The 17,497-nt window shown below is 35.4% G+C and overlaps 1 protein-coding gene across 1 annotated transcript; it reads left to right on the forward strand.

Moving 5' to 3' along the window:
• Nucleotides 1-11,394: 11,394 nt before the first annotated feature.
• Nucleotides 11,395-15,895, forward strand: LOC110783617 (phytosulfokine receptor 2). The gene has a single exon (XM_021987968.2). It carries the CDS (start codon nt 12,561-12,563, stop codon nt 15,720-15,722), a length of 3,162 nt encoding a protein of 1,053 aa, XP_021843660.1. The 5' UTR covers nt 11,395-12,560; the 3' UTR covers nt 15,723-15,895.
• The last annotated feature ends 1,602 nt before the right edge of the window (nt 15,896-17,497 follow it).

The following is a 17,497-nucleotide window of genomic DNA, read 5'->3' on the forward strand; positions in this document are numbered from 1 at the left end:
TATTTGTCGAAATGACATATTTATAGTCTTTCATTCACATTTTTTAGTGGGTTTGATGATGTGTCAACAAATTAGTGGTGGTGTACAAGAGATTCTTGTATACTTTTTTTTTGATGCAATAGAATTGGAATAACCAACATGTAGACACCTACTTTTGTCCCCATTCCCGAAAGGGAAGGTTCGATGATGAGAACGTAAATCTCCACTTGACAACGCATCTCCTATAAAATAACGAATCTCGATCACCCCTTTTCATTTCACTCGAAACCTGCTATTTATAGAAACCTGTTATTTATGGAAACCTGCTAAAAATAGTAACTGCCGTAATGGGTAGTTGTTAAAAGTGGCAAGTCATAAAAGATAGAAACCTGTCAGAATTAGGTGTTGCACTCCAACATAAATCCTAAATGAGATAGAGATTATGAGAGAATCCTATTCCTAATATGATTCGAAAATAAGAGTCACGTATTAATTAAAATCCTAACGAGCCTAGAGTTCGTAACGGGCCCAGACGCATCCCGTCACAAGGTTAATACGCACCATAAGACTCAATTAAATCTCAAATACTCCGGATTCTAGGAATCCGAATCTGACAAAGAAACGGCCCAAACATCAATTTCAACGCCCATCCCTGGGCGCTGAAATTGCCTGGATCCTATTTTCAACTCCCAAAGCTGGGCGCCGAAATCTTTGACGCCCAACCCTGGGCGCTGAAAATACCTGGGACGTGTTTTTTCCTAATTCCTCGTGGATTAGAGTTCTACAATTCTATCTTTCCACGAACTCTTTTCTATAAATAGGGCCCTAAGTTCGACGTGAAAAAAACAACAACACACAATTATTATTCTGAGTATTGACTTTAAACCCCTAAGCCTAAGCCTCATGCTGCAAAACCGATCACGCGTTCTGTCGCAATCGATCCATAAATCGAACAGAACGTATCCTGTCCCATAATTTGAGATTCGTTAAATAAAAGGAGAAATAGCAAAGTCAAAGTGGTTAATTTTCTGAGAACCGTGACGCACCTCTCAAGGGTGCGTCGTAATGTGTCCCTTTTCTATGATTTAATTGCTTTCCTCGCCCTTTTATGAACTGTTAAACTAACTAAATCTGATTGTTCGATCACGCCTAATAAATATGATATTTTTGGGAAATTGGATTATCATGCTAGGTCCCTTAAAAAAATCTAAATCAGATAATCGCGTTCGATCTAGTACTATATGTTGCATATTCTTAAAATCGACTCAGATTAGTTTAATAGTTAACGCATGTCCCTTCAATTATTTATGCTGAGCTAGTAAGGATATCTTGCCTCTGGAGTTATCGAAGAGCGAGTACTCCTCTCGGTAGTTACAGTCCCCCGAACCCTCAATCTCTACCCTGCGGGTGTACGTTGAGCGATCCCCACCACCAGGGATCACAAGGGAACCTACGGCCGTCGTGGTCAAACATAATTGCACTCCCTTTTTGTCACGATAACCGGGTTTTGTCAGTTTTTCTCATTGTCGTTAAAAACTGAATGGCGACTCCTATATTACTAGTCAATTGGGTGTAAACTCACAGGAAATCCAATTACACTTGATTTGACAAAAAGAAGCGTCACACCCACGAGGGACGAGGTTACGCATTAGCCTCGTGCTTTTTCGACCCCCTCACACAACAAGAAACAAGAAAAATACGAAAAGTAAAACAACTACTACAGCTAAAGGAAATAAGCTAACTTAGGGAGGAATGAGACGTGGTAGAGCCACACCTCGAATGTCCTCATCTAAAATACGAATAAGAGCTAATGGAATATCCTCTAAGATTACAGTTCTTAGAGTTTGAGCCACCCCATGGTTGGCGAGCCAGTCCGCGGCACGATTTCCTTCACACGATAAACATGTACGACACAAACTTCCCAATCATCTTTGTTAATCACCCTACGACAGTAATCCATAAGGTGAGAGCATTCACCACTTCCTGGAGCTGAGCTTTTTAATGCTTGAACACAGGCCATGTTGTCAAGTTGGATAACCAGCTTCTTAATTTGCAAATCACGAGCAAGGTCAAGGCCACTTACGAGAGTTGTGACCTCTGCGCGAAAGGAGGTGCAATGACCAAAGTTGCCTATTAATGCTGATATAAAAGAGCCATGTTGGTCCCTTATGATTGGTCCACCCCCCGCAGGACCAGGGCAGCCCTTCGCAGCACCGTCCGTATTCAATGAGTACCACCCAATTGGTGGAGCCTGCCAGGAGATATACACTTCCTGCATCCTTCGAGGTCCAGGCAGATGAGTTTCATCCAGGTTGAGTAAACTTCTTTTGGTTTCAACCACTCGGACTTTCAGAAAACCTCCTATATCCAGAGGGATGTCATTGCTTCTACCAAAAACAAAGCAATTCCGCCATCTCCAAATCCACCATACTGTTGTACAAAATTGGATGGGCCAATTGCCTTCTTCAGTTCCATCATCAAGCTCCAAATTCGTCACAATCCACTGTTTTAAATCTCCTTGAAAGAACGAGGGAGAGTTGGCTGATCCACCCACCTTGCGCCACACACTTTTGGCTGTCGGGCAACTACGTAACATATGTAAGGTTGACTCCTCTTCCTCATTGCAAATGAAGCACTTCGGATCATCTGTGAGATGACGAGTGTAGCGGTTGGCCTTGCCAAGGAGACGATCATGACTAGCTAACCACAGAAATGCTCTGGTTCGTTGTTGAGTAGGGGCCTTCCAAACTAGCTTCCATATGGCCTCTTCAAATTCATTGCTCTCTTTCCGAATTACTGGCAAGGCAGATTGGATAGTAAACTTGCCTTTAGGCCCATTCTGCCAGTAAATCAGATCACCCACATCTTCATTCAGTTTCAGTTCGTGGGCCTGGATTAACTTCAGCGTGTCAGGCTCCAAATATGGGGAAAACACACCCCATTTCCAGCCAACGCCTTCCTCCCACATCTCCCCTACTTTCGTTCCCATCAGTTCAGGTGGAACTTGCTGTGTGGTTAGTTCACTCAGTGGGGAAGAAGTGGCCCACTTGTGATCCCAAAAGAGAGTTTTCACCCCATCACCCACTGCAATCCGTATGCCCTCGCATAGAACACGCGCATTGTCTGTTATTCCACTCCAAACATTGGACATTCCAACCTTTGGTTCAAACATATCCACATCACACCGGCCCTTGCAGTACTTGGCTCGGAGGACACGGGCCCACAGGGCTTTCGGTTCAACTAGCATGCGCCATCCTAGTTTGGTCAAGAATGTTGAATTAGCCTGTCGTGCAGAGCGAATACCTATCCCACCTTGATGTTTGGGGCATTGTAGAGTTTCCCAAGAAAGTAAATGGACTGTGCGAATGTCCTCGTTGCCTCCCCAGATGAACCGACGGACTTTCCTGTCCATATCATCACATATAGTTCTCAGAATTTTGGCCGTTTGCATCGAATAAACCCCATTGAGGCTACAGTGGTATTGGCGAGTGTGATTCTTCCTGCCAAATAAAGGTATTTTGATTTCCAACCTGACAATCTCCGACCGATTTTCTCACAGAGATGAGAAAAAGTAGCACGGTCACTCGGCTAGTTAGGGTCGGCATGCCTAGGTACATGCCGAGGTCCGTCGTTTCAGTCATACCCAGGGTCGTGCTAATCTGAGTTTTTTCCAAGTCCTGCATATTCTTTGAGAAGTAGATACATGATTTGGATAGGCTAATTTTTTGCCCTGATGCTTGACAAAACCGGTGAAGGCAATCTTGGATGACCATGACTTGGTCAACGCTTGCCTCCGCGAATAAAATAATATCGTCAGCAAAAAATAGATTTGAGAGAAGAGGCCCGTCTCGACTTGCACGGATTGGCTTCCAACGATGCAAAACTATAGCTTCCTTAATTGTTTGGTACAACCTTTCCATACACATAACAAATAAATACGGAGAGAGGGGGTCACCTTGTCGAACTCCTCGACTTGGGGTAAAGCTAGTAGAGGGTTTGCCATTCCAAAGAACCTTGAGGGAAGCTGTAGTAACGCACTCCATGATAACATTGATAAGCAGGGAAGGCAAGTTCATTTGTAATAAAGTGTCCCGGATGAAAGACCACTTGAGCCTATCGTAAGCTTTTTCAAAGTCGATTTTGATAGCTTTTTTCCGCGTGGAGGGAGCGTTTACTCTGCCCACATGGTTACATGTAGACATATTTGTATGAGTTTGAAATTTGGGATAAAATCATGGCAATATAGATTTGAAACTTGATAATTACAAATTAATATCATGTGTATATGTTCAAGATTTATTTTTTAAGACATCCGCTAACCTCTGTTATAATATAGTAATATGTGACTGTGTAATATGATTTTGGATCCTTTAGAGTTCTAAAATGACTCTATAAGGTAGAGTTTGAGCATATCAACCATTGAATGAAAAATCAATAGTTTATATGTTATATATCTTTCCAAAATTCCCCCTATTTTTTCTCATCAATATGAGCCATTGATTTTAAAATGTATGGTTTAGATACAACTCTACCTTGTAGAGTTTTATTAAAACTCTAGAGGATCCGGACTCGTGTAATATGTATAGGCCGAGAAAACATCATTGACGGTGCTGCTAAATTCAATAAAATCACCTTTTTCCCTAATTACATCTCAAAATGGAGGCATGAATGTAATTTACAATCTATTCACTTGTATAGTAAAAATTAATCAATCCGTACAGAATACTTGTAACAGTTTGACTTTTACACTATTTAAGTATTCATACATTTACTTTTACTATATCTTCTCATATAAAAATCAAATGTTAGCTAATGTATTACTCCCTCTGTCCCAGAATACTCGCACCGGTTCGAGTCGACACGCTTGCCAATGCACAACTTGACCACCAATATCTTTAACAACATATTGTAAAAACTTATGAAATATTAATATTTTGAAAATATATGTTAAGATGAAGCCAACAATATATTATATGCTAACTTTGTTTTCATATACTAGAAATAAAATAGGGTCAAAGTGAATTATGTGAATAGTGCAAAAAGTCAAACCGGTGCATGTATTTCGGGACGGAGGGAGTATGTTGTTAGTAGTCTTAATGTAAAATTTTCAAATATCAATTGTATAGAGCTTTTGCGAATATATAAGAATAACATATATTTACGGTCAAACAAGTACATTGGCAAGTGTGCCAATTAAACTGTTACAAATACTCTCTCCGTATTTATTTAAGAGATACACTTGGTCGGGCACGAGTATTAAGAAAAAGAATTAAATGAAATAAAGTAATAAAACAAGTGGGGTTGAGTATATATTTTAATAAGTAAAACAAGTGGAGACCATGTTATTTTAGGAGATGGGGGTGGGATAGGGTGTAGATAGATTATTTAATTAGAATGTGAGATTGATAAGTTACTAAAAATGACAAGTATATCTCTTAAATAAATACGGTCGAAAAAGACAAATATATCCATCAAATAAATACAGAGGGAGTATTATGAAACGGAGAAACTGGGTAAACAACGATAAAGGGTAAACAGTAAAAGGTTACAGACGAAGTATTACTCCTTGTAGGGCTTGTACCTAAGATATCTGTGACGCAACGTTTGGAAATTAGAGGGTCCTTTACGACACTGGCACGCTATCTATGGCATGAGTCTGACCGCATCCGCATGAGGAGGAGATTATAAAAGTCCATGCTCCATTCTACACTCTGCTGAATGGCTTGAATACTTGAATGACACAAACGATAGATGGGAATGAACATTATTAATCATTTTTTTAGTCAACCTTTCAGAAATATACGGAGTAGTACTAGCTGGCAGATGTTATTTTATATCTTCTCGTCTTTTAAAAATACAAAATAAATAGGAGTAGAGTAGTCTCTACATCACATAATATATGTAGTTTATGCTCTTGGCTGCACAGTAAAATATCCTTTCTAAAACCTGCAAGATTAACACAAGAATTTTCATCTCAAATTATAATCAGGGGGTGAAGGATCCACTCATCATAGTTGAGAGTCTTGGATTTTTTTATTTATTTATTTTTTTTTTTTTTTTGTGCGTGTGTGTCTGTATTTGTGCAGTGAGAGTTATAATGGTCAAGATGAAAAATCATGTACACGAGATTTAATCTCAGGTTTTTGAGTACCATTCCCTCAATACTTTACCAATTAAACTAATTGGCATCCGATCCACATATTTTTATATTTTATTTGTACTTCATAATACGGTATAAGTCATTCCGGAAATAAAATTAATGTTGTGTCCAATATAGATTTTCAAAATTAACTTTTTTAGGAAAAAAATATTGAAATCATTTTTTTTTAAATTATTTTGATTCAAGGATCATATAATATGTAGGACTCCGTAGGTGAGATCAAATAAAATACTCCACAATTAGTTATACTGGAATTAATTAAGCCCATGCGATACACGGATTAAAAGTAAAATTACAACAGAGATACATGATTTGTTACTTTTTATAGGGTAAAACTATACCTCATCACATATATCATATCAGTAATTAGATAGCATGTCGTAGAATATTTCACTTAAAAGAGGGGATTTGAGCCCGTCAATGAGATTGTTTTTTTTTTTTTGGTAATGTGGTTGCATTATATAGAACATGCTAAGTATTTATTTATCTATTTAGAGTCCAAAGTACTAACAAAATTTATCTCTTATTATCTTTGTACTTACCAGTAGTTGAATCCTATTAAAATTACTACGGAGTAAGTATTTATTTATCTATTAATCTCTCCTTTATCTATTTGGAATCCTAGAAAAAATTATCTCTTATTATCTTTTTACCAGTAGTTGACTCCTATTAAAACTACTAAGTGTACGTTTATTTATCTTTTACCGGGTTTTTATTTATATATTTTTATTTTAATAAATCTGGAAATAAATATTATATATATATATATATATATATATATATATATATATATATATATATATATATATATATATATATATATATATATATATATATATATATATATATATATATATATATATATATATATGACGTGGAAATCCTACGTGGCGCTCAAAATGCTCTCCAAAAAACTCTCATAAATATATTAGACTAGATTTTAGCCCGTGCGATGCACGTATTCTATTAAATTGTTAAGTTAAACTAAAAATCCTATATATACGAACTGTTATATTATAATTTTGGATTGAATTTCATTTTAGATTTATTTTTTTAATTATTAAAGTGTTTGATTTCAGATGAAATTGCAATATCAATAATTAATTAATAAAAATATCTACTTTGTACCTAATTATATATCTACATGGCACTCGACTTTTTTAATTCAAAAATAATTTCGAAATCTTATTTTTCATTAGCCAAAACCATCAGATTTCCTACGTGGCGCTCTAATATTGGATTAATGTTTAATTTTGGATTGAATTTTATTTTAGATTAGTGTTTGGTTTTGGATGAATTTTATTTCAGATTTATTTTTTAATTATTTGAGTGTTTGATTTTATATGAAGTTGTATATATTAGTAACTAATTAAATAAAATATCTACGTGGCACCTAATTATTTATTTACGCGGCACTCGACTTTTTTAATTCAAAAATAATTTAGAAATCTTACTTTTCATTGGCCGAAACCATCAGATTTCATACGTGGCGCTCTAATATTCTTTGTATTAGTGTTTGACTTTGGACATAATTTTATTTTAGATTAGCGTTTGATTTTGGATTAATTTTATTTTTGATTTATTTTTTAATTAGTAGAGGATTTGATTTTGGATGGAGTTGTACATATTATTAACTAGATTTTAGCCCGTGCGATGCACGGTTTCTATCAAATTATTATGTTTAAATAAAACTCCTATGTATATACCAATTTTATATACTTCGTATTAGATTAAATTAGTTTTTAATTTTGAATTGAATTTCATTTTAGATTTTTTTTTAATTATGAGAGTGTTTATTTCTCGATAAAATTTCATATGCGTAATATTAATAATTAATTAATAAAAATATAGCACTTAATTATTTATCTACGTGGCACTCGACTTTTTTTAATTCAAAATTAATTTTGAAATCTTATTTTTGATTGGCCAAAACCATTAGATTTCCTACATGGCGCTCTAATATTGGATTAATGTTTGATTTTAAATTGAATTTTATTTATTTTATTTTAGATTAGTGTTTGATTTTGGGTGAATTTTATTTTAGATTTATTGTTTAATTATTAGAGTTTTTGATTTTAGATGGAGTTGTATATATTAATAATTAATTAAAATATCTACGTGGCACCAATTAATTATCTACATGGCAATCGATTTTTTAATTCAAAAATAAAATAGAAATCTTATTTTTCATTGGCCGAAACCATTAGTAATCCTACGCGGCGCTATAATAATTCATGCCTATTGGATTAATGTTTGATTTTAAATTGAATTTTATTTATTTTATTTTAGATTAGTGGTTGATTTTGGATGAATTTTATTCTAGATTTATTTTTTAATTATTAGAGTGTTTGATTTTAGATGGAGTTGTATATATTAGTAATTAATTAATTAAAATATCTACGTGGCACCTAATTAATTATCTACGCGGCAATCGATTTTTTTAATTCAAAAATAAATTAGAAATCTTATTTTTCATTGGCCGAAACCATTAGTAATCCTATATGGCGCTCTAATAATTTAGCAAATATGCCTCCTTTATATATTAGATTAATTATCTAAAATATCTACGTGACACTTGATTTTTTTTAATTCAAAACTAAATTAGAAATCTTATTTTTCATTGGCCGAAACCAATAATAATCCTAGGTGGCGCTCTAATATTTCAGCAAATATGCCTCCTTTATATGTATATATATATATATATATATATATATATATATATATATATATATATATATATATATATATATATATATATATATATATATATATATATATATATATATATATATATATATATAGAGTTCTGGTATTATTATGCTCCCTCCGTCTCTTTTTGTTCTCTATGTTTGGTCTTTTGCATGTTTATTAACGACTTATTAATGTGAATTAAGACACCCAAAAAGAAAAACGTAAAAAACAAAAAGAGATGGAGGGGATAACTTATACTTCATCTATTTGGAAATACTCGCAACGTTGGTCACTTTCACGCATGTCAATGTACAATTTTGATCGTTAATATCTTAAATTTTCTTCAAACAAAAATTATAAAAAGTTGATATTTTGAAAATACGCATCGAGACGAATCTTACAAGATCTCACATGACTGTTTTATCTGAAATATAAGTCACCAACAATAGTCAAAGTAGAATATATAAATAGCGTAAAAAATTTAAATGTTGCGAGTATTTCTAGACGGAGAAAATACTACGTAAGACATAGGGAGTATATTAATTAAATATAGTCGTTTGCAAAAACGTTGATTTTACTAGGAAGAGCATGTAAAAGGAATTAAATGGGTATCGGTCAAGTTCAAGTTAGTTAGGAAAAATGAATATTATGTTCCCTTGTAACTTTGAATTTGTTAAGTTACAATAATCAAAGTCAATTAATTCATGCACTACTAATCTGCATTTCTTCTTGTAACCCCATTTTCCAGAACTACGAACGTTGACTATATGGGTTGTTGTCCTCTTGACCACAAATTTATACAAATATTTCATTCAAGTAACATGCATGTTTGTTGACTTTTTTTTTTTTTTTTACCACCCGGTTTATCCTTAGCGCAATTCGGACTCGGGGTAAGTTTTGAGTGAATAGATTCTAGTCCCCTCCCAATTATTGTTGCGGGGGATCGAACACGGGGTCCTCTCTACCAAGTTCAGCATCAATCACCACTAAATCAACAGACAATTGGTTATGAGTGCATGTTTGATGACTTGATGCGGTGTTATTACACTTATTATTACGATATCAATGACAAACTTATAAATAATTGGCAAATTTGCCAAAAAGGACCTCTAATAACGCAATTTTTGCGAGAAAGGACCTTATATAATTTTTTTTGTGAAAACACACCTTAAAGTAATTTTTTTTGCTAGAAATGACCTAAGGGAAGTTTCCGGCATTGACTGATCTTTTCCGGCCATTGACTTGCACGTGAGCAGCACGTGTAGCTTACGTTGGCTAAAGACATTGATTTTCTCGAGTCTTGAATTTTCAAGCTTGATTTTATTTCGATTTATTTTTCAACTTTAGGTTTTAAAGCTTAGAATTTTGGAGGAAAATTGGGTGTGATTAGCAAAATAAAGTCACACGTGCTTCTCACGTGCAAGTCAATGGCCGAAAAAGCTCAGTCAATGCCGGAAATTTACTTTTGGTTGTCTTTCGCAAAAAAAAATTACATTAAAGTGTGATTTCACAAAAAAAAAATTATATAAGGTCCTTTCTCGCAAAAAAAGTTACATTAAGGTGTGATTTCACAAAAAAAATTATATAAGGTACTTTCTCGCAAAATTTGGGTTATAAAAGGTCCTTTTTAACAAATTTGCCTAAATAATTACTCCCTCTGTTCTTGATTATTAGTCCCTTTTGAAATCTTGTCACTATTTAAAATTATTGAGTACTATTCACAATCCTTAGCGATTAGCATTACCTCTTTTTATTTTATATATGCAAAATCACTACGTGTATGCAAAATCAAAATTCTTTTTCTTTTAAATTAAAACTTTGTACTCGCTCTGTTCTTAAATATTAGTCCCCCTTTGACTTTTTCATCCGTTTCAACTCAATATTTAAATATAAATATTTCCAAATACGTAAGTTAAAGAAATATAAAAATTTGATATTGTTAAACAACACATTGAAACGAACAAAACAAGATCCCACATGAATATATTTTGAAATACATATTGGAAAGAAACTAGAAGATTCACTTCAAATTTAAATAGTGACAAGATTCCAAAAGGAACTATAGAGTACTATGCGTCACGTGACATACTTCCTCCGTTCCGGAAATATCGCAACATTTGTTTTTTACACTATTCACACTACGACTTTGGCAATTTTTTGTGATTCGTACGTAAGAATTTTTTTGTCATGGGAGATCACGTTAGATTCGTATCGACATATATTTTCTAAATATTATTCTTTTATAATTTTTACTTACATGGGAGGTCACGTTAGATTTGTCGAGGTCACGTTAGCTATCTTTACCTAAACTTATTAGTTATTACTCGGTAGGCCAAAAACAAACATCTCGTTCTATGTATTAAAAGCGGACCTCACAAGTACGCGCGAAACATGAGAGTGGGGAAAAGAGAGCATAGGATCCAAAACGTCCTCGTTAGACCGCACCTAACATCATGAATTTCTTACGTCCCTACCATTCTTCTTCACCTCAGATAATCTCACTTTTCAAAGAGAGAGAAAATCAGAAAAAGACAAAATTGAGTTTGCATAGACCAAATTAAGATTTGTAAGAAACAAAGTACAATCAACGCAAACCCAAAACGCTCCCAAAAATAAAAATAAAAAAACAAAATCAGCATTTTATTAACAATAAAAAAAGTCAGCTCAATTGTGTCACCATTTTCAATTTTCAATTTTCAATTTTCAATTTTCAGACATCTGAAAACCTTTCTAATTTTAGTCAATTTCTACAACCCACTCCAAATTTTTGCCTGTCTATTCAAACACAAAAAACCACTCTGTTTTCCCCTCTACTAGATTCTATCCACATTATCTTTGCCCAACTTCTCTTGCAAATTGTTGTTACTAAAACAGTTTCTTGTTAATCTGCGTATCGGCTCCGTAACTGGAAGTTTCGGTTTGGCGTTTTTTCAACGGGCCTAGTAAAAAGATGAAAAGAATAATAAAGTGTTGAAGTTGAAAGTGCAATTGTTCTTTTTTGGCTTTCTTAATGACACTCAATTTCTTCCATTACAAGGCAACTGAAGAAGAAGATTTTTAAGGTTATACAGTAAAATCACTAGTTTTTTCTTTTCTGTTTCTCTCTCTTCATTTATTTAACTTTTAGCCCACAAAATATTTGTTCAACTACTACTCTACCCCCATTTCAAGATCTTGGGATTTGTTCCGAGTTGGAGATTGAAGTGGAAAAATTGTCACTTCAATTTCAAGTTGTTGTTAGTTGGGGTTTTTCTATTTTTTCTGGGTAATTTTTCCTGGGAAATTAATTTCATTTTTCTAGGAGGTTGTGTTGTTGTCTTTTCAAATAAACAATTAATTTGAGGGTTGAATATCTTGCCTTTGAATTTTTTTCTTCAATTTTTAAAAGGAATTATCCCCATATTTCATGGTACCTGAATCTGATTGCAGATCTCAGTGTAGGTTCATTACTTGTATTGTGTCTGGTTGCTTCATTTAGAAGTTGCTGTTTTTGAAATGGGTAGTTCTTAAACTTGTCCAAAATTAAATTCAAGAAATTGGGTTTCTTAGGATTTTTGTGGGATTTCATGATTTTATGCAATTGGGCATTGAAAAGCACTTGTATTCTATATTGGTGGGATTGGTCATTAATTTGGTGAATTGGGGTGAATTCAGGCGATTTTCGGGTTGTATTGAGTACCTGATGGTTTGGAGAGTTAGAATTTGTGTAATTTGAGTGACAAATTTGGCAATGGTAGAAATGCAAGTTATATCAATTACTTTCCTGAAATGTGTGTTATTAGTTTGGTTTGTGGTTTCTATTCCTGGGTTTGAAACCCTAAGCCAGGCATGTGATCCAAATGACCTTTTGGCTCTGAAGCAATTTGCTGGTAATCTTACAAATGGGGCAATTGCCTTAACTTGGGGCAACAACACCACCACCACAAACTGCTGTAAATGGGATGGTGTTTCCTGTGATGATAACAATAGCAGCAGCAATAGCAATGTGTCTGTTGCAAGTAGAGTGATCAGGTTGATTCTAAGAAATAAGGGTCTCAGAGGAGTAATTTCGCGCTCTCTTGGTCAGTTGGATGAGTTGCAGATTCTTGATCTTTCAGGGAACTATATTGAAGGTGGATTGCCTTCAGAACTGTCCAATTTACGGCAGCTGGTTTTTGTGGATGTCAGTATCAACAAGCTCTCTGGATCAGTTTTGGAAGCTTTTGCTGGTCTGAAAAATGTCCAAACCTTGAATCTTTCGAGCAATTCTTTCAATGGGACACTTGAGGATTTTGGGTTGTTCCCTGAATTGGCTGTGTTCAATATAAGCAACAATACGTTCGCTGGACAAGTCGATTCACGAATTTGCAGTTCGAGTAAGGTCAAGGTCATAGATATCTCGAAGAATCAGTTCAGTGGTGTGCTTCATAGCTTTGAGAATTGTACCTCATCTCTTGAGCAGTTGCATGCAGGTGATAATTCGCTTTCTGGGAATCTTCCGAGCTCTATCTATGGCATGTCTTTGTTGGAGCAGCTGTCAATACCTTGCAACAATTTCTCTGGCGCGATAACTGATGAAATCAGTAAGCTTTCAAACCTTACAAACTTGATCATTTCTGGCAACCACTTTTCTGGGCCATTTCCTGATGTATTTGGTAAGCTAACCAAATTAGAGCAATTTGTTGCACATACAAATCATTTCTCTGGGCGATTGCCTGTGAGTCTGTCTCAGTGCACCAAGCTTCAGGTGCTTGATCTTAGAAACAATTCTTTCTCAGGTCCTATCAAACTTGATTTCACCGGACTGTCTGAACTTACTGTACTTGATCTTGCCAGTAATTTTCTCAATGGAACCATTCCCGTTTCACTTTCTAGTTGCACCAAACTGCAAACTTTGAGCATGGCTAAGAATGAATTACAGGGTGAGGTACCCAAAAGCTTTGGAAACCTTGCATCTCTTTCCTTTTTCTCAATGTCCAACAACAGCTTGATGAACTTGTCAGGAGCATTGACAACTTTGCAGCGATGCGAAAATCTTATTACCCTTATTCTTACTAGAAACTTCCATGGTGAAGACATCCCAACAAGTTTGTCAGGGTTTGATAAGCTAAGAGTTATGGCACTTGCCAACTGTGGTTTACGCGGTGAGATTCCTGTTTGGTTGCGGAATTGTGACAAGTTGGAAGTCCTTGATTTGTCATGGAATCACTTGAATGGGAGCATTCCTTCATGGATTGGGCAGATGGAGAATGTGTTTTACTTGGATTTCTCTAACAATTCGCTTTCAGGGGAGATTCCAAAGACTTTAATGCAACTCAGCAGTCTGATCAATTCACGTAAAAGTTCATCTGATCCTTCTCCGATAAATGGTATCCCACTGTATGTGAAGAGGAACAGTTCTTATGGTTTGCAGTATAACCAAGTCTCCAGTTTTCCACCTTCTCTATATTTGAGCAACAACAGATTTAATGGGACTATACCATTTGAGATAGGGAGGTTAAAGCAACTCCATGTGCTAGATCTCAGCAGGAATAACATCACGGGGACAATTCCTGATTCTTTATCAAACATGCTGAATCTCGAAACCTTAGATTTGTCTTTCAATGATCTACAAGGATCAATACCTCCATCGCTTAATAATCTCTCATTTCTTTCGAAATTTAGTGTTGCACATAATCAGTTACAGGGACCAATACCATCAGGAGTGCAGTTTCAGAGCTTTTCAAACTCAAGCTTCGAGGGAAATCCAGGCCTTTGTGGGTCAACTCAAGCTCCTTCTTGTAGCAGTTTCCACAATATGAAGAATCCTTCTGTCTCAAGAAATAAATCCCGAAGAAGAAGAAGCATCATTGGGATAACAATTAGTGTTAGTGTGGGTATTGCCATGCTCCTGGCGGTCCTTTTGATGAAAATGTCGAGAAGAGATTCTCGAGCTTCTTCTATCGATGATCTGGATGATGAGAGTGGTCGGCCTCCAAGATTGTCTGAAGGGTTTGCTGCTGCAAAACTAGTGCTATTCCAGAACTCAGATTGCAAGGATTTAACAGTTGGGGAGTTGTTGAAATCAACTGATAATTTCAGTCAGGCGAATATTATTGGTTGTGGTGGATTTGGTCTAGTATACAAAGCTAGCCTACCAGATGGAAGCAAAGTTGCTATAAAGAGGCTTTCTGGGGACTGTGGTCAAATGGAACGTGAATTTCGTGCAGAAGTGGAAGCTTTATCAAAGGCTCAGCACAAGAACCTTGTTTCCTTGCAAGGCTACTGTCAGATAGGAGACGACAAGTTGTTGATTTACTCGTTTATGGAAAACGGAAGCTTGGACTACTGGTTGCACGAGTGCATTGATGGTGGCTCAGCACTTAATTGGACTGCAAGATTGAGGATAGCTCAAGGTGCTGGTCATGGTTTAGTATACCTCCATAAGGTTTGTGAGCCAAATATAGTCCACAGAGACATAAAATCTAGCAATATTCTTCTTGATGAGAAATTTGAAGCCCATTTGGCGGATTTTGGACTGTCGAGAATGCTTCACCCTTACGACACACATGTAACAACAGATTTGGTTGGAACTCTCGGCTACATTCCTCCTGAATATAGCCAGGCGTTAACTGCCACCTTCAAAGGTGATGTTTACAGTTTTGGTGTTGTCCTTTTGGAGCTTCTTACTGGTAGGAGACCTGTTGAAGTTTGCAAAGGGAAGAATTGCAGGGATTTGGTTTCGTGGGTGTTTCAGATGAAATTGGAGAAGAAAGAAGAGCAGGTAATTGATCCATTCATTTGGGACAAAGATTGGGAGAAGCAACTATTGGATGTTTTATGTATTGCTTGTAAGTGCTTGGATCAAAATCCCAGGAAAAGGCCTTCCATAGACCAAGTTGTTTTATGGCTTGACGCCATTGATGCCAGTTAGAAACTAGGATTTACTTAGTGTCAGAATATAATACCTTTCATTCTGTAAAGAAGCTATAGTTATGTATCAACATTGCAGTTTTTTTTACTCTATACAGACAACCATAATCTTTGTATACCCGGGCCATTTTTGGTCACTTCTTTTGGAAATAAGCTTGAAAAGTTTTCCAATTAGTAAGTAGTAAGTACTTAGCCTGGTGTTTTCTTTGAAATGTAAACAAAATGCTCAAATCACCCTATTTTGTACCAGAAGCTCTAAATGTAAATGAAATTGTGTTTATACAAACCCAACCCTTTTTGTGTTTTGTTGTCCTCATTTCTGTTCTCCATGGTTTTCCCCTGCCACTACCTCATTTGCTCCCCTACTTTCGTGATATACATTCTCATCAGTGTGCTGTTATCAGAAGATATCTTCGATTCCAAATAAGTTGGACTAATATTCTTGATCCTTACCTTTTTGTTATTCAGACAAATCTTAGTATAAACTCGTTGATCATCTACAGTTTACTTTTAATTTTGCAGTTACTCTTCTCGCGGTTTGACGCAGACCTGAAATATATTCTTTGCAGTTACTCTCACAGGACCTTCCTTAACTGATAGGTAAACCTGTCAAAAATCGACCGCACCCGAAAATATTGGGTCTTGAACAAGATTTTGTGCTCCGTAACCCGTGTTTATCCGAACCCGAGCAAACCGAAAAGTAATGGGTCAAAACCCGACCAAACCCGTTTTGACCCGACCGATTAATAATCATTGTATTTATAGTAATAAATGAAATTATGAGGAACTTAAGCACAAGTAAACACGTTATTGTTACTTGTTTGGGTGTAATATGATTTAATTTGAATTTTACGTTATTCTATGGTTGAATTTGATCAAATATAAACTTATGTAGGAAAGTTTTTTAATCTGTGCCCATAATTTTTATATTTATTACCTAAGTTAATGAAAACATAATACGTGTTTTTAAATCTCTTAACCCGTTGAACAAGCATTTATAAACACGAACCCGAAAGTGACCGACCGGAATTAACCTGAACCGAAAATAATTTTTTACAACCCGATCCGTTTGACAGGTCTACTTATAGCCGATAGGTGCTGAAATTTATTTAAATAAGGCCTATAAATTGAAGAGAAAAGACATAAGTAAGGGTGAGTTTATCCCAAGTCTTAAGGTGAGTCTCGATTCTAAGTTTTGGGGTAATGTGGTAAAAGACTACAACAAGTCTTGAAGTGAGTTTCAAAATCCAAGACTCACTCAAGACTTACTTAAGACTCCACTTTTTCTCCAACGAAATCAATGTGTGCCACATCATCATACTTTATCCTATTTAATTATATTTTTTTAGGAGTTTAGTTGAGTCTGAGGTGAGTCCGGAGATAATGTGAAAAATAGAGAGGGTCTTGTGTGAGCATGAATAATGACAAAGTTAGTGGAAAGCTGATATGACAAAGTTTGAAGATTGAGAGAGGGTCTGAGGGATAAACTCACCCTAAGTGTGTCAATTATTCTGACAGGAAAATAGCTGCCTTAAAATAAAGGAAAATTTGTAATTATTAATCCAACCTTTGCCCGGTTTTCTTTAATTAAGCCTACCTATGCGATATTTCTAAATAATCCAACCTTTATGACCCAACTACTATTATTAAGCCTAGATGACCGGTTACCTGCTACAAAGTCAAGGAAAATTTGTAATTATTAATCCAACCTTTGCCCGATTTTCTTTAATTAAGCCTACCTATGCGATATTTCTAAATAATCCAACCTTTATGACC

This window comes from Spinacia oleracea, chromosome 4, assembly GCF_020520425.1.
Source record: "Spinacia oleracea cultivar Varoflay chromosome 4, BTI_SOV_V1, whole genome shotgun sequence".
Classification (NCBI taxonomy): Eukaryota; Viridiplantae; Streptophyta; class Magnoliopsida; order Caryophyllales; family Amaranthaceae; genus Spinacia; species Spinacia oleracea.